This window comes from Scardinius erythrophthalmus, assembly GCF_964197995.2.
Source record: "Scardinius erythrophthalmus genome assembly, chromosome: 19".
Lineage (NCBI taxonomy): Eukaryota > Metazoa > Chordata > Actinopteri > Cypriniformes > Leuciscidae > Scardinius > Scardinius erythrophthalmus.
The window spans coordinates 18,316,712-18,335,716 of NC_138239.1; the positions used below are offsets into that span (position 1 = coordinate 18,316,712).

General features: G+C 40.9%; 2 protein-coding genes across 3 annotated transcripts; both read right to left on the reverse strand.

The window, feature by feature from the left end:
- Nucleotides 1-6,077: 6,077 nt before the first annotated feature.
- On the reverse strand, nucleotides 6,078-11,497 carry ppp1r3ca (protein phosphatase 1, regulatory subunit 3Ca). 2 transcript variants are annotated; one of them, XM_081347262.1, is made up of 3 exons: nucleotides 11,401-11,497; nucleotides 10,598-10,912; nucleotides 6,078-8,265 (listed from the first exon to the last, which is right to left on the reverse strand). In XM_081347262.1, exons 2-3 carry the CDS (start codon nucleotides 10,609-10,611, stop codon nucleotides 7,296-7,298), a joined length of 984 nt encoding a protein of 327 aa, XP_081203388.1. In that variant the 5' UTR covers nucleotides 10,612-10,912; nucleotides 11,401-11,497; the 3' UTR covers nucleotides 6,078-7,295. The 2 variants fall into 2 exon arrangements, with proteins under 2 accessions (XP_081203388.1, XP_081203387.1); XM_081347261.1 differs by having other exon boundaries at nucleotides 10,598-11,497.
- A 6,490-nt stretch (nucleotides 11,498-17,987) lies between these two features.
- Nucleotides 17,988-18,680, reverse strand: fgfbp3 (fibroblast growth factor binding protein 3; the record flags this gene model as incomplete). The annotated part of the gene is made up of 1 exon (XM_081394438.1): nucleotides 17,988-18,680. The coding sequence occupies one exon, from the start codon at nucleotides 18,678-18,680 to the stop codon at nucleotides 17,988-17,990; it is 693 nt and encodes a 230-aa protein (XP_081250564.1).
- Between the last annotated feature and the right edge of the window lie 325 nt (nucleotides 18,681-19,005).

Sequence of the window (19,005 nt, forward strand, 5' to 3'; positions counted from 1 at the left end):
AGCTTTATAAGTCAAGGCATTTTATAAGCCCTTGATTCACATATCCATAAAACCCAGGTGTCAGGCTACTCCATCAACTTATCTTCTCTTTAAGTCCTCAGAAATATGCATTATTATGACCGCCGCTAGCGTAGCTAGCGAAAGCGGTCATATAGGGATTGTCAAAGTTTTTTTTGTTTTTTTTTCCCGTCACCTTACTGAATTTTTCGTCAACGATACCAGGGACACCGAAGCACCGGGGAACATGAAATTTGGTGGGCATGTAGCCCCACTAGACTTCTAAGGAAAAATTTCGTTTGGTCCCCGGGGGCCACTCCCCCCCCGCGCTGGGCCCCCCCAAACCCCAAAAAATGCAGTTTTTCCTAAATAACTACCTGAACCGTGGCACCGAGGATGAAGAAATTTTTATGGTATGTTGGTCTACTAGACTTTTACGGAAAAATTTCGTTTGGTCCCCGGGGGCCACTTCCCCCCCCGCGCTGGGGCCCCCGTAAATTTTTCGTCAACGATACCAGGGACACCGAAGCACCGCGGAACATGAAATTTGGTGGGCATGTAGCCCCACTAGACTTCTAAGGAAAAATTTCGTTTGGTCCCCGGGGGCCACTCCCCCCCCGCGCTGGGCCCCCCCAAACCCCAAAAAATGCAGTTTTTCCTAAATAACTACCTGAACCGTGGCACCGAGGATGAAGAAATTTTTATGGTATGTTGGTCTACTAGACTTTTACGGAAAAATTTCGTTTGGTCCCCGGGGGCCACTTCCCCCCCCGCGCTGGGGCCCCCGTAAATTTTTCGTCAACGATACCAGGGACACCGAAACACCGGGGAACATGAAATTTGGTGGGCATGTAGCCCCACTAGACTTCTAAGGAAAAATTTCGTTTGGTCCCCGGGGGCCACTCCCCCCCGCGCTGGGCCCCCCCAAACCCCAAAAAATGCAGTTTTTCCTAAATAACTACCTGAACCGTGGCACCGAGGATGAAGAAATTTTTATGGTATGTTGGTCTACTAGACTTTTACGGAAAAATTTCGTTTGGTCCCCAGGGGCCACTTCCCCCCCCCGCGCTGGGGCCCCCTTAAATTTTTCGTCAACGATACCAGGGACACCGAAACACCGGGGAACATGAAATTTGATGGGCATGCAGCCCCACTAGACTTCTAAGGAAAAATTTCGTTTGGTCCCCGGGGGCCACTCCCCCCCCGCGCTGGGCCCCCCCAAACCCCAAAAAATGCAGTTTTTCCTAAATAACTACCTGAACCGTGGCACCGAGGATGAAGAAATTTTTATGGTATGTTGGTCTACTAGACTTTTACGGAAAAATTTCGTTTGGTCCCCGGGGGCCACTTCCCCCCCCGCGCTGGGGCCCCCGTAAATTTTTCGTCAACGATACCAGGGACACCGAAGCACCGGGGAACATGAAATTTGGTGGGCATGTAGCCCCACTAGACTTCTAAGGAAAAATTTCGTTTGGTCCCCGGGGGCCACTCCCCCCCGCGCTGGGCCCCCCCAAACCCCAAAAAATGCAGTTTTTCCTAAATAACTACCTGAACCGTGGCACCGAGGATGAAGAAATTTTTATGGTATGTTGGTCTACTAGACTTTTACGGAAAAATTTCGTTTGGTCCCCGGGGGCCACTTCCCCCCCCGCGCTGGGGCCCCCGTAAATTTTTCGTCAACGATACCAGGGACACCGAAACACCGGGGAACATGAAATTTGGTGGGCATGTAGCCCCACTAGACTTCTAAGGAAAAATTTCGTTTGGTCCCCGGGGGCCACTCCCCCCCGCGCTGGGCCCCCCCAAACCCCAAAAAATGCAGTTTTTCCTAAATAACTACCTGAACCGTGGCACCGAGGATGAAGAAATTTTTATGGTATGTTGGTCTACTAGACTTTTACGGAAAAATTTCGTTTGGTCCCCGGGGGCCACTTCCCCCCCCGCGCTGGGGCCCCCTTAAATTTTTCGTCAACGATACCAGGGACACCGAAACACCGGGGAACATGAAATTTGATGGGCATGTAGCCCCACTAGACTTCTAAGGAAAAATTTCGTTTGGTCCCCGGGGGCCACTCCCCCCCCGCGCTGGGCCCCCCCAAACCCCAAAAAATGCAGTTTTTCCTAAATAACTACCTGAACCGTGGCACCGAGGATGAAGAAATTTTTATGGTATGTTTGTCTACTAGACTTTTACGGAAAAATTTCGTTTGGTCCCCAGGGGCCACTTCCCCCCCCCGCGCTGGGGCCCCCTTAAATTTTTCGTCAACGATACCAGGGACACCGAAACACCGGGGAACATGAAATTTGATGGGCATGTAGCCCCACTAGACTTCTAAGGAAAAATTTCGTTTGGTCCCCGGGGGCCACTCCCCCCCCGCGCTGGGCCCCCCCAAACCCCAAAAAATGCAGTTTTTCCTAAATAACTACCTGAACCGTGGCACCGAGGATGAAGAAATTTTTATGGTATGTTGGTCTACTAGACTTTTACGGAAAAATTTCGTTTGGTCCCCGGGGGCCACTTCCCCCCCCGCGCTGGGGCCCCCGTAAATTTTTCGTCAACGATACCAGGGACACCGAAGCACCGGGGAACATGAAATTTGGTGGGCATGTAGCCCCACTAGACTTCTAAGGAAAAATTTCGTTTGGTCCCCGGGGGCCACTCCCCCCCGCGCTGGGCCCCCCCAAACCCCAAAAAATGCAGTTTTTCCTAAATAACTACCTGAACCGTGGCACCGAGGATGAAGAAATTTTTATGGTATGTTGGTCTACTAGACTTTTACGGAAAAATTTCGTTTGGTCCCCGGGGGCCACTTCCCCCCCCGCGCTGGGGCCCCCGTACATTTTTCGTCAACGATACCAGGGACACCGAAACACCGGGGAACATGAAATTTGGTGGGCATGTAGCCCCACTAGACTTCTAAGGAAAAATTTCGTTTGGTCCCCGGGGGCCACTCCCCCCCGCGCTGGGCCCCCCCAAACCCCAAAAAATGCAGTTTTTCCTAAATAACTACCTGAACCGTGGCACCGAGGATGAAGAAATTTTTATGGTATGTTGGTCTACTAGACTTTTACGGAAAAATTTCGTTTGGTCCCCGGGGGCCACTTCCCCCCCCGCGCTGGGGCCCCCTTAAATTTTTCGTCAACGATACCAGGGACACCGAAACACCGGGGAACATGAAATTTGATGGGCATGTAGCCCCACTAGACTTCTAAGGAAAAATTTCGTTTGGTCCCCGGGGGCCACTCCCCCCCCGCGCTGGGCCCCCCCAAACCCCAAAAAATGCAGTTTTTCCTAAATAACTACCTGAACCGTGGCACCGAGGATGAAGAAATTTTTATGGTATGTTTGTCTACTAGACTTTTACGGAAAAATTTCGTTTGGTCCCCGGGGGCCACTCCCCCCCCCCGCGCTGGGGCCCCCGTAAATTTTTCGTCAACGATACCAGGGACACCGAAACACCGGGGAACATGAAATTTGGTGGGCATGTAGCCCCACTAGACTTCTACGGAAAAATTACATTTGGTCCCCGGGGGCCACTCCCCCCCCCCGCGCTGGGCCCCCCTTAACCCAAAAAAAATGCAGTTTTTCCTAAATAACTACCTGAACCGTGGCACCGAGGATGAAGAAATTTTTATGGTATGTTTGTCTACTAGACTTTTACAGAAAAATTTCGTTTGGTCCCCGGGGGCCACTCCCCCCCCCCCCGCGCTGGGGCCCCCGTAAATTTTTCGTCAACGATACCAGGGACACCGAAGCACCGGGGAACATGAAATTTGGTGGGCATGTAGCCCCACTAGACTTCTACGGAAAAATTTCGTTTGGTCCCCGGGGGCCCTTCCCCCCCCGCGCTGGCCCCCCCCAAAACCAAAAAATGCAGTTTTTCCTAAATAACTACCTGAACCGTGGCACCGAGGATGAAGAAATTTTTATGGTATGTTGGTCTACTAGACTTTTACGGAAAAATTTCGTTTGGTCCCCGGAGGCCACTTCCCCCCCCGCGCTGGGGCCCCCGTAAATTTTTCGTCAACGATACCAGGGACACCGAAACACCGGGGAACATGAAATTTGGTGGGCATGTAGCCCCACTAGACTTCTAAGGAAAAATTTCGTTTGGTCCCCGGGGGCCACTCCCCCCCCCCCCCCCCCCCGCGCTGGGCCCCCCTTAACCCAAAAAAATGCAGTTTTTCCTAAATAACTACCTGAACCGTGGCACCGAGGATGAAGAAATTTTTATGGTATGTTCGTCTACTAGACTTTTACGGAAAAATTTCGTTTGGTCCCCGGGGGCCACTCCCCCCCCCCCGCGCTGGGGCCCCCGTAAATTTTTCGTCAACGATACCAGGGACACCGAAGCACCGGGGAACATGAAATTTGGTGGGCATGTAGCCCCACTAGACTTCTACGGAAAAATTTCGTTTGGTCCCCGGGGGCCACCCCCCCCCCGCGCTGGGCCCCCCCAAAACCAAAAAAATGCAGTTTTTCCTAAATAACTACCTGAACCGTGGCACCGAGGATGAAGAAATTTTTATGGTATGTTGGTCTACTAGACTTTTACGGAAAATTTTTGTTTGGTCCCCGGGGGCCACTTCCCCCCCCGCGCTGGGGCCCCCGTAAATTTTTCGTCAACGATACCAGGGACACCGAAGCACCGGGGAATATGAAATTTGGTGGGCATGTAGCCCCACTACACTTCTACGGAAAAATTTCGTTTGGTCCCCGGGGGCCACTCCCCCCCCCCCCGCGCCCCCCCAAACCCCAAAAAATGCAGTTTTTCCTAAATAACTACCTGAACCGTGGCACCGAGGATGAAGAAATTTTTATGGTATGTTGGTCTACTAGACTTTTAGGGAAAAATTTCGTTTGGTCCCCGGGGGCCACTTCCCCCCCCCTGCGCTGGGGCCCCCGTAAATTTTTCGTCAACGATACCAGGGACACCGAAACACCGGGGAACATGAAATTTGGTGAGCATGTAGCCCCACTAGACTTCTACGGAAAAATTTCGTTTGGTCCCCGGGGGCCACTCACCCCCCCCCCCCCGCGCTGGGCCCCCCCAAACCCAAAAAAATGCATTTGTTATTGCTTTGTAATTTGTCATTGTAAACATTTGTAATTGTTATGGTATGTTGCTCTTAAGGGCCTACATCAACCTAGCCCATAATCACTCATTTGTGATTTGCGCCCCTCCCATAAAAAATGAAAATGCAATATTATTCTGCTTTGATCGCCCCTATCTTCAGTGGAGATGTTCAGAACTGCACCATATTTCATGTGTATGATTAACTTGACATCCTCTGGGGGTATCCTCTGCTAAGTTTTGTAGAATTTCATCCATGGGGGGGTATAAAATAAATTCATTTATGTGCACATTTAGTGACTGTACACTCATCGGCCTGTAGATGGTGCTGTTGAGCGAAGGGTTGCTGGTTTAGGATGATACTGTCACACACACACATGCAGGAATACAAACAAACGCAAGCATGCACACACACTGACATCCACACGCACAGACACACACCCATACACACACACATACAAATCCACATGCACAGACACACAAACACACACGCGCACACATGTACGCACACATACATACACGCACAGACACACACACACACACACACACACACACAGACACACACATACACACACACACACACACACACACACACACAGACAGACATGCACATACTATTACTTTTTTTAGGTATATACATAAACACGCAATACAGCCAAATTACTCCACGTCATTTATTTTTGTGGAAAGCCAGTGCAGGCCTGAGCGGCGGTCATATTTTGTACCGCGATGCGGTACATCTAGTTATTCACATTTTTGTGGGTGCTTGAGAGTTTATCTTGAATACTTGACGCAACATTGCACTCAACTTGCTTTCACCAACAAGAGTAAAGGAACTCAGGTCTCACGGTCACCTGTGTTTGTTTTTTCATGCAACATTACCTGCTAAATCGTCCCCAGACCGAAACAAAATTTTTGTCACTTTAGCAAGAAAGTATGAAGTCTATACATTGGGCAGATCATACACATTCTCACTGACTCAAGTTATTTAGAAACAGAATCTGACAATGTGAATTTTTATTAATTTTAGAAAAATCACATCAAATACATATTCATTTACCAAGACATCCATTCTTTCTTTAATAAAATACAGCCATTCTTATCTTCACATCTTCACTGAATTGCACTTAAAACATTTAAAAAAATAATAATTCCAACGCTACCTACTTTACACTGACATTTGCTCAGCAGATCCTAAGGCACAGAATCCATTTATTTAGCATGTTGCATTCAATTGCATAAAATTCAGCACATTACATTTCTAACATCCAAAAAAAAAAGAAAAAAAAAAAGACACCCAAACATATGTACATCTTGCAAATAAAAAGCTTGATAAACAAAATGATCTAAACCAAATAAATTAAGGCCAATTTATTCAAGGAGTACATATTAAACATGATAAATATAAATATGTCTTTCTTTTACCAAAAAAAAAAAAAAAAGAAGTAACCAGTTAAAGTTTACCCCTTCAGTATGAAGGATAACCTCATTGTTTGCACACCAACTGTTCATCTCTTCCATAGTAAAATCTTCAACTGAAATCAGAGCCCCTATAGGGACATAGTGATGAAAAAAAAATATGACACGGGAGGAAAAAGAAAATCACGTCAATGCGTTTGCGTTCTCTCGGAAAATGTTTGGGAGCGCAAAGGTTTGACAGGTTTTACCGCCCATCTCCTGTTTTTTCCATCACCGTGTCCCTAGGAGCTCCGTAGAAAATCGCCCAATGAGACACAGGCTTTAGATATATCTTCTTCAAATAATCCGACTTGATTTGTTCTTGGTTTCATTTTTTATAGTGCGCAGTCAGCATATGTGGCACAAAATGGCAGCAGTTTAACAAAAGTTATCTTAGCACAGAAAAAGACAAAGGCACATTTTATACAATAAACTGACAAAGCAGTTATATAGTGTTTACTCTAGACCCCCAGTGGTCTGGTTTACAGATGTGTCTGGCTCTTCAGGAAAAGAGGTCATCACATACGTTTTACTTTAACAAAAGAATAAAACATGCTGTATTGCACAGTAGCAACATGTCATTTCAACCAGCCTCTGTTCCCTCTTCAATTTGGTAAAGTTCTACTTATAATCAGCAGGTAAATCATATTAAAAGCTTTTAAGAGAATGCTAATCTTCTTCTGTTGTCATGCCGTCGAGAGAAATTTGTTGCTAAAAGCTGTCAATACTTTTGGATAGTTAGCTAGTTAATTACATCAGCTCAAGTCACCAGTAGGGGCTGCAGGTTGCAATATTTCCCCAACTCTGCCACTGTGGGAAAAAGCTATTGGATTGGAGGGGACTTTTACATTTATAAACATCCTTGTCTTGTGTTTTCCTGCCTAACTTCCTGGGTTCATTTGGTTTCTTACTCTGGGTTGAGGAATTACATTTATTGTTTTGTTGCCAAGATGTTGAAACCAGTCCATAATTTCTGCCATCGTTGTTGTCCCAGTAAGACTGCTCTCCAGTTCTGTAGCTAATGCAGAATTCTACCTTATTCTGAGGTGCCACATACCCAGGTAATTCAATGGCAAATGAGAATGTGTCTGTATCCTGGCAACCATAGACATTATTCATAAATGTGCATTCCACATCCTGGAAGCTCTTCCAGGTGTCGAAAGTGATCCGCACATGAACCGACTTATCGTAGACCAGGTTACGCACTTTGATTGTGCCGGTGAGGGCCCGCTCCTGTAGGGTACAGTTCTCCAAGCAAACCAAATTCTTCAGCAACCGACTACGGAAATCCAGATAGTCTGCCGCTGGCTGTGGAAAGTCTAGAATTCTGCTCTGGACAGAATTTATATGGAGAGTGGCTGTGACGTTCTCTAGGTCTTCCAGGTCAAACTGAGGTTCGGATGTGATGGGTTCTCTATTATCGAAAGTAGAAAAGACGTGCACCGCTGTTAACGACATACCCTTTGAGTCTGCAAACACAACCTTCTTCTTGGTCTTAGATTTTGGGTTCTGCCAGCCCAGACGGGGGGGCTCCAGGTGGGCTCTGGAGCTCAAGCAGGGCCGCAGGGGTTTGTAGCAGGGTTTGTAGCAGGTTTTGACCAGGTTGCGTGCCCTGTAGTCATCATAAGAGCTCAGGAAGCTGTGCAGTGGGGGAGAATGAGTAATGTACAGCTGCACAGCCACATCCGCGGGCATAATTGGACCTGGTATTGGGGGACTGAGGATATGAAGAACTCTAAACAAAGACACACAAAAGACAACCCAGATGTGTGAGTACAAAGCCTTAAAACGCCTATTTTTCCAAAATATTCTAAGAAGAAACAGTGTGCTTTTATGAAACACAATAAAAATTAGACATGACTTGAGATTATCAAAACTATTATGACAGTGACCCTTGAAACTCCCAAAGGTTGTAGGGCTTTTAAAGGGTTAGTTCACCTATTAATTCATTAAAAATTATACATACATACATACATACATACATACATACATATAAATACAGTACCAGTCAAAAGTTTGGAAACATTACTATTTTTAATGTTTTTGAAAGAAGTCTCTTATGCTCATCAAGCCTGCAGTTAAAAAAAACAAAAAAAAACAAAAAAAACAGTAATATTATGAAATATTATTACAATTTAAAATAATGGTTCTCTTTTTTAATATATTTTAAAATGTAATTTATTTTTGTGATGCAAAGCTGAATTTTCATCAGCAAGTACTCCAGTCTTTGGTGTCTTATGATCCTTCAGAAATCATTCTAATATGATAATTTGATACTCAGTTATTATCAATGATGGAAACAGTTGTGCTGTTTAATATATTTTTTTGGAATACTTTTTTCAGGATTCATTGATGAGTAAAACGTTAACAGCATTTATTCATAAAAACAGCATTTTTTCAAAATAAAAACATTTCTAACAATATAAATCGTTACCATAACCTTTTATCAATTTAACGCATCCTTGTTGAATTAAAGTACTAATTTCTTTAAAAAGAAATAGTTATTGTTCCCAAACTTTTGAACGGTAGTGTATATTGTTACAAAAGATTTCTATTCTAAATAAATACAGTTCTTTTTAACTTTTTATTCATCAAATAATCCTGAAAAAAAGTATCTCAGGTTATAAAAAAAATATTAAGCAGCACAACTGTTTCCAACATTGATCATAAATCAGCATATTAGAATGATTTCTGAAGGATCATAAGACACCAAAGACTGGAGTACTTGCTGATGAAAATTCAGCTTTGCATCACAAAAATAAATTACATTTTAAAGTAGATTAAAAAGGAGAACCATTATTTTAAATTGTAATAATATTTCATAATATTACTGTTTTTTTTTTTTTTTTTTACTGCAGGCTTGATGAGCATAAGAGACTTATTTCAAAAACATTAAAAATAATAACGTTTCCAAACTTTTGACTGGTACTATATATATATATATATATATATATATATATATATATATATATATATATATATATATATATATATATAAAACACTGAGCAACCTGGCAAATTATTTCCTTTGCATCCCGGTCACGACTGCACCTTAAAAGAGAGCATTCAGCCTTAGGCCAGTTTTTGGAAGACGCTGAAACGGTCGTCATTACATTCTTTTCTTGTAGGCTATGGATGTTAAATAGTTCTGTTAAAAAAGTGATTTAATTTCGCAAAAGCTAGGCCTATAAGCCAATGATTTTTTCTCCTTTCTCTGTGACATTTTTTTCTACTGTCTTGACAGTAAAATGTTAAAAGAATTTTGTATCTTGACTAGACGAATAAAAATTACAAATACGCCTAGCTACCATTTTTGTATAGCCTACATTTGTTATACTTAAATGTGAGATTCTGGAAACGAGAAATACATTTTTTCGACCAAATTTGTACAATGTCACTAACGTATTGATTAATATCTTACCCTCATGTTCTTATTCTCTATCTTTTTTATTTATTTATTTTTTTAGCTCATTGTTAACTCTGCTTTTCTCATTTGCATTCTGATGACATTAAACATATTAATAAAAAATAAATAAATTAAAAAAAAGTAGACTTTGAGCTCATGTGCTCATGTCCCAATCGGGTTCGTCACTTATTGGGGTTCCCTGGAAACATTTCCGTTGTGGTCTGACTCTGTGCTGTTTGCAGCGCATTTATGTATTTGATGGTGTTGTGAACTTTTGCAGCGTATTTCTGTATTTGGTTATGTTGTGAATATTTGGAGCACACATGTGTTGTAAAACTAATGAAGATGTTTTCTCAATTTGCGGGTGTTTTTTCTATTTGCATGTGTTTTCTTCAGTTGCAGCGCGTTGAGCTCTCTCGGCCACTGTATGAACTAACCCTTTAAAAGTAGCCTACATTTTGATTTACATGTGAATGTGCTTCACTTAGGTTTTGAAACATTACAGTAATCACAGAAGTTGTCAACATTGACAAAACATAAACATTGTCATTATTCATCACTTATCTAGATTTTTTACATCACAACAGATTACAAATATATCACAAAAATTGTTTAACTGCACTAGAGAGGCACCAGAATGCATTTTTAAAAACATCCTTACCTTGTGGAACTCATAGAGAAAGTGCTTCAGTTTAAAGTGGTCTCTTGAGCAAAGCACATTACAGCAGACACACGACTTTTCAACAATTCCAGAGCGCTGATTTTAATGTAAAATTGGTTATTTCAAGACTACACCTCCAGATTTCAGCCTTGCTGCTCTGCCGACACACCCACTCCACGCGGAACACAGTGCGAGTCCTTTAATAAAGCCTCGTCCCGCTTATTTGCATATTCCACACCCCAGCCAGTAACTGAGCCGCAGATTTTTGTCTCGACCAATCATCACTGGAATAGATTTAGTAGCTGTGGTGGACCCCTGTCGGTGCAAATTGTATCGCACACGTGTGAATATACTGCCAGTTGGATTTATTTTGTTAAATTGACATCCTCTCGTATAGTAACGGCTATAGTTGATGTGATCTTTTATTACAAGACTTGTAAATGCTATCTATCTACATTCAGGTGGAGGAGACATAGCGCGAAGTGTTGTTGTTTGCCCTGTGTGAATGTCAGATGAATGTAGGTCATTATGTGTAAACTTAATCTTTATTTTCTGAAGGTTGTAATGAACCATGAATCTAAACTTAGCACTGACACTAACAATATATACAAATGTATAACACCACCATGACCCAACAATGGTGTGTCTGCCATGGTCCAAAGGTCCAGATGGTCCCCTTTTTTTTTTTTTTTTTTGCATCATCCCACGAGTCCAAAATCAGGTCCATCTACATGCCAAAGTTCTTCACACAAGCTATATCATTACACCTTTGTAAATATTGACTAAAGCCCAGCAAGTATTACCTCAGACAGTCTTCCCTATTTGATTTGCAAAGCTAGCATGCTTGTAGCCTAGGCCTAGCCTATGTTAATTCTGCGTTATTGTATCACCATTTTTACTAATCATATCCTCTTTGATTAACGATTAAGTAATCAAACCCACTGATTGATTGATTGATGTGCATGGCTAAATGCCTACATCTGAGTGATAAAATACCTTAGCACCTTCCTTACTGATGTGCAAATGTGAAGCTGTTGTTTTTGGTGATTACAGGTTATCAGCCCAATGGGGCACCTCACCAGCCATAGGTCCAAAGACGTGCAAATATAACACTTAAAAACCTCTTGTTGTCTCTCATCTCATATTTTCTTCACAGAGAAAGGGGAATTATTAAACTCCTTTGCATTCCCACGTGAATCTTTGCGTTTGCTTCCAAAACGTTTGCGTTCCACATACAAACTTTGCGTTTGCTAGCAAAACTTTATTGTTCCACATGCAAACTTTGCGTTTGCTAGCAAAACTTTTCATTAGTTCGGAAAACTTTTGCATTCTTTGTGAGCGGACGCAAAGTGTCCCGGGGGAACGCAAGTTTTACTATCGAACAGCTTTGAAATATTATTCCTCCAATCCCATATTTTCAGGTGATCATGTCCCCCTAAGCCAATGGCTCTGTAATATTGTGATGAAATGTAGCCTATAGCTTAGCTAATATACTATATACTATAATATACAATATACTATAGCTAAGTATATTACTTTAGTAATGTATAGCCTATAATCATATATTAATAGGATACTTGAAAAATGCATTTAGACATTTGAGTCATTTGTGTTAGAGAACATCTGCAAGGATTTAGACTGACCTCATCCAGGTCAGTCATTGTTGCTTCTGTGGCATTAGGATATGATTAGTCAATAGACTTACAATTGCATAATAAGCCCTGTGTCACGCTGCCAAACCCCACACAAGCCTGGAATAAAATGTGTGCTTGGCTATGTTACAAAACGTCAATGTCTTATTCACTGTAATTTACCAATTGGAATATGCAGTGGTGGAGAGGGACATCTAGTGGACACCTCAAAGAAATTATTCATTTTAAATGTATAAGCCTAATCTTATACCTGATCTACACCTGCCTTGTGTTTGCTTGGCTGCCATGTCCCATACAATATACTGTTAAAAGACACACTTGTCTTTTAGATAGGTAGATAGATAAAACAGTGTGGCACGCACAAGTCACATTGCAGTTGCATGTGTATTTCAACAATCCTCAAGCACAGACAGACTATTGCATGGGACCGTCTTGTGTCACGGCCAGGTTTCCAAACACAAGACCTAATTCAGCCAATCAGTGAGCCAGAAGCTGTCTTGACTACCTAGGTTTGTTTGGGTCAATGCACCACGCCAATCAGCTGTCTAAAAATAGCCTGGCATCTGGCATGTTACAACTTTACAGACTGAAAGAGACAAAAGCAAAGGATTTTTCATGACTGTTCAAGTTTAGCAGTGATTATTGTAACAGAAATATATATAATTTTTGGTTTTGAGTCAAATATTTTTATAGAACAGAACAGTTTGATCTGAACCTGTTCAAACAGAACAGCTGTGAAGAGGGATGACCTCTGGAACTACAAAATAGCTGATGATTTTTCACAAATTAATTTGATACTATTGAGAAGACTCGCACAATGATTTGCCTTATCCCAGATAAATATACTTTTTTTTTCAATAATCAATTTTTTTCCCTTTAATTTTTTTCCCTTTTGTTTACTTGTTTGCAACAGCTAGCTCACAGGTTGACCATGCAGGAAAAGTACTGGAGATCTGCATTAATATCTCTCATCCAGCAGGGGCTACTGTTGTTCTAATCATAGTTTACAGGCATTGAATCAGACTTAATGACTAGCCCTACTTTTTTAGTGTGTACAGATTTTCAGTATTTAACTGCAAGTCATAGGGTTGGCTGCCTAATCTGTTTCCATAAATCATCGTTAAAAATAAGCTTGCTGCTTCCACTAATGACGCAAATTGGTGACGTGTGCCTAGATGCCGGCTGACAAGATGCAGAGCATGCAAAAAACTTGCGCGTTTTAATCTTTGTAAAATGTTTCCCACTGCGTTTTAAAGCTGAACTCCATGAGGCAGCAGAAATTCTGATACGGTGAACAAATGAACTCTTTGTCAACAGTCACTGGTGTCTTGTTATTTTCTTATTGACCAAATTACCCATGAGCCCCGTGTTTCCACATGTATGGCACAGCTTCCAACCTCTACTATGTCAGTACTAATTCTGTGTGTCTTGTGTCATTCTTTGCCGTTTTCCATTGGATCGGTGTAAGGCTTAAGAGGGTGAATGTGGCGTGAGGCCAGGTTGTAGAATAGAACATTGCAAGGGTGTCTGAATGGGTCACTTCTCCACTTTGTACAGAACTGTTCTGATGTGGGAAGCGCCTTGAGCCCCTTTGTGTGATTCTTAGGAGTCCCAGTTGGGTTTTGGGGAGGCTTGTAGTGTTGTTTCCCCGTAGATCAGGATGGGAAAGGGGGCCTTAAAAGGGGCATCTGGCTGAATGCCTGTTTTAAACACTTGATTTATGTGCACTGACTAAGAGCCAGTCTGTTTAGTAAGTGATGTGTCTGTGTAAGAGAGTGTGTGTTTGAGTGTGTATTTGTTTGATAGACTGGGATGAAGCAACTCATTGAGATTCTGTCTCCAAACACAGTGTGTAATGAACAACAGTACACTGTCTATAAAATACTCTGGTAATATTCAAAAACATTGTAATTTCCACACTTCTGAAATCTAAATCGGAGTGAACTGAACAAGTATGTTGACAGCATATTTATGTAATTTGCTTATTAATATAAAGTAACTCAAAGAACAAAAAGTCAGCATTGGTTCCCTGTTGGCATCATCATTTCATGTTTCATGTTCCTCCCATCTCCTTGAACAGATAAAATAGAACAAAACTTGTAATTTCCATATTAATTGTACATTGTAGCCTAGCCTACATGAACTCTAAATCAGTGTATATTTAATCTGTTCATGTATATTAACTGCCCGAAGGAACAGATTCACCAGAATTAATCAAACTTTCCAAAGCTACATAGAGGGGATTGGATCATTAAGGAAGAACCGAACCACTAAAATGGATCCGATTTTTCAACAGATGGTGACCATTTTAACGCTACATGTGATAAAGATCCATGTAGGATGAACTGAATAAAAAAGAAAAAGACAAAAACGAATCAGACTTTTCAACGCTATACGAGAGGGAGTGTGTTTGGTTTTCCCCTTCTGCTTGGACATTAAATGCCGTTTGGTCGCACAGCACCGCTATACTTTAAAAAATTATTTTGTTACTGGAAAATCTCCACTAGCATATGGAAACAGATGAAATACTGTGCAGCACGCTAAACTGTCAAATATAGTTAAGTGCATTCATTAATCTTATTACTATTATTAATTATATATTCTTAATTAATAATATTAACTCTTATTAATATGGGGGGGGGGACTGTTGGTGTTTTAAGGGGTCATATAATGGTACATGCACTTTTACAAGTTGATTGTACTGAAATGTGTGTTGGCAGAGCCTGTACACAACCATCATAAAATGATAAAAATCCATCTAGTGTTTGTTTTTTTAATCTCCTTATATTATATGTTTTCTCCTGTCTCAAATCAAGCTGTTCGATTTTGTGACGTCACAAAATCGACGCCCCTCCCACGATGGTTGATTGACAATCATAGCACGCGCCAACGCGCATTCATTGTTGATAGCTGGAGCGCTGAGTAGAATGGCGTCGGTCTAAGCGATTGTGGTGTTCTGTTCTTGGGTGTAATAACAAACACAGCAGTCATATTGATGTTCCTAAATCCGTACAGCTGAAGACGCAGTGGCTGAGTTTTGTTTTCGAAGGGAAAATTCCCCACGATCAACGTCAAAGCTTTCATGTTTCGCGAATCATTTCACACACCAGACTGCTTTACAAACGAGGATCAGTAAAAAGCTGGTTATTTGCTAAGAAGCTGCTCCTGAAAAAAGGATCGGTACCAACTATTCGTGTTCCTGCTGCACCTCCAGAAGAACTGAAGTGAGAGTAACGTTTTATTGACCTTTATATTAATAATTATATTAATCTTTGCAAATCGCTTGCTGCACGCTTCACAATGAATGCGACTATTTTTACACTCAGGGTACATTACGGCATGTTTTCTATGTACAACGTTATCAATATAATTCATAATCCCACGTTTATAATGAACGACGCGTTATGGTTATTGTGTTACAAACGGTGTACGCACAGAACAGAGGGGCGGGGTGAGCAAAGCTCATTATCATTTAAAGACGCATGCACTTAAACGGAGTGCTGAAAACAGAGCTGTTTTTGACCAGGTAAAATGAGTGTTTTCTTACAATACTAATGAGAATTTTTAATTAAAGTATATTACAAACTTTTAATTTAGACCCTAAAGAATCATATTAGCTTGTACAAAAATGACATTATATGACCCCTTTAATGTTCTATTATTTTGGAATTTAAAAGGTTTTCTGATATGTCTTAGTTTTTGGGGTTACCATTGTGCTGAAGACTAGAGCCTGTGGTGAGGTTAATGATAGGCCAATCACCATTTAAACTGTAATTTTTGTTAATTAGCTTGAAAATATGTATCATTTGTAATGTAAATAATTAAAAAATATAAGAAATATATTACATTATATATTTCTCTAAGTGTGTTTATGTTGCATGAGTAAATATATTTGCAATATATTACACATGCAGTGCCATATCTGATCACATATATGTCTATATATTATGAAGTGTATTACTGAATATACAATTACATACATTATGATATTAGTAAATATATTGTCACATATTTTTCAATATATGAAAAGCGGCAACTCCTTATATATTATTCAATATATTAATATATTTTAACACAATATATTATTATGTATATTTTCAAATATACTGTTTAACCATTTAATATATTGATCATTCATATATGGGAAATGTATCCGTTCCATATGGTGCTGCATGGCTGTTTACCAATAATCGTCCATCTCCCACTCATTTAACCCCCACGAAAGCGCACCCAACCACACAACTATGGTAGAGTAAATAGGTGATTAGTTCCTTTAAATAAATATTACTTTTTTCTTTCTGTGTGAGATAGCAGTTTGTGAGAAAAAAGTACAGCTGAAAACTCTTTCTGGTCATGTCTTTCATGTTGGCCTTGACAGTAATGCATATATGCTAAAGAATATGTAATATCTGATCCCCAAAAGTACAAAATATCAATCATATCAAATATGTGACTTTTCACGTTATATATATATCCAATTAGTGTTGTTAGGATATCCAACGTGAATAGTCACATGATATTTCATACTTTGATACTGATACTTTTGGAGGATCAGATCATATATTACATACTGTACATTCGTTATGCCTGATTCAAATTTGAGACACATTAAAGTAACTTTTACAGGTGAGTTGAATTTAGCAGAGCAAACACAGGGAAGTCTTCTAGTCTTTAGATCTCAGAATATAGATATCAAAATATAGTTTCTCACAACATGAGGTGAAAAGATGAATCTGCTGTATCTAACCCTGACACAGGTAATATTTGTGACAATGAGCATAATATTGTAATCTTTCACTGCTAGACATGAGTGACTCAGAATGTTCTATAGGCAGTGAGTGAAGCCTTCAACAGAAGTATCTGAATGTAACATGTCGCTGCAGTAGGCGGTTGTAAGACTACAGAAAACTTCTGAACAAAAGAGCAATTTATTGCACAATATTTTCCCCTTCTTATAGTTTTAGGTCATCAGGGGGAAAGTGAATGCCACTTCAATGGCACATTTTATCGATTTGAACTATGTGCTCTTATATTATCTGTGACTGTCATTTTATACCACTGATATGGCAAGCTGACTATTGATGCACAACCAAGAAAGCTATGCTGTCTGAATACTACATATCTACTGGCAAACACATTTATACACATCTATATACACATAAATACACAATATAAATAGTTATATAAGGTCCTTTTATTCATCTTGTGTGAGCTCTGAAGGACTTTTAATCTTATCATGTGTTCAGCATGAATGATAAAAAGATTTTCTGCCATATGACTAGGCTAAAATTTTGGTTAAAAAATATATGCATACGTAATTAATTAAATTTGTTTTTAATTGATTTGAGTATTATTTGCAAAAATCATATACAACAATTTTCATAATGAATACAAATTCAAATGTCATGTGTGGAATACAAATCACAATTAGTCATTATCTAAAAAGGGAAATCAGGTTTAGTTGCAATATACACAAGTAATACATTTTGTAAGCAATGTGATTAGTGTGTTTGTTAAATATTACAAATAAACTACTTTTTTCTGTGTCTATTTGTCTTCCTCTTCACAAGAAGACTGTTTTTACCCATGATGTTTTTAGGGCGCAGACTAGCTGGTAAGCTTCTTCCGAGTCGTTTTTTGACACCCGACAGCGTTGTCTTTCCCTCTTTTTTTCATGCATCAACATTCTTATCCTCTACTGGGTCCGAAAAAGCATTGATAGCAGATGTTTCTCTTTTTTAACCATCAAAAAACTTGACAAAAAAGCTGCATACAGAATGCCATCCCTCTCCGCAGTAGCTCACAGCAGGCCCCATGTCTGAGACTTCATCATTCAGTACTTCTCCGAACCCCTCATCCTCTTCTTTCTTCACCTCCTCTTCCTTCTCTTTCTGTACTTCTTTTTCTTTCCTCACGGGCGCCTCTGTTTTGCGCTTGCTCTCTTCTTGCGTTCCCTCGCTAATGTGTGTGGTCGTCTCTTCTCCGCTTCTCTCTGTGAGTTTCATGTGAGATGCGCTGGGTGCTCTCTTACACAGGCGTGTTTTCAGGACTTTCTCCCCCTCGCAAGCATTCTTTCGCTTCTTCAGTTTGCTCACCACTTGTTTCCAGTACTGAGAGGACTGGGTGCTGTACACGGAGCATTCCTGTGGTTTTCCAGCAAACTGGCATGTGTAGGGAGGTTTGAGCCCCTCCTCCTCAGGGGAAGAGCAGCTCACCTGGAGCAGGATGTTAGCTCCTCTCTCTAGCGTCTCCCAGGTGCAGCGGTGCCCATCCTTAGTGCTTAGTTGCCCGGACCCCAGCAAGGGATTTATGGCAGTACTATCGGATCCAGTCACTGCATCTGATGGTTGTTTGGACTTCTTTTTTGCCTCAGAGTATGATAGGAGGAGGAAGAGGAGGGAAAAGGTGAAGAATAGACTCCGCTCTCGCATGGCTGTGTGTATGAAGGTTATAGAAAGGAAGAAATCTCTGGTTCAGGGCACACACAGCACCCTCAGAAAAGAGAAATCAGCACCTGCAAAATTAGAGAGGATAAACATTAATGCATGATGAAGGGTTATTATATTTAACTAAAACCCCCCAAAAACATTTCGTTAGCCTCATAGCATAATTGCCTAAGTCATTTTTTAATTAATTATTTCTTAGGCAATTATACTATGAGGCTAACGATTTTTGTTATTTTGATTAAAATAAACGTTAACTGAAATAAAGCATTTCTCCTTTTTTTATTTGGTTTAACTGTACAAAAATAACTAA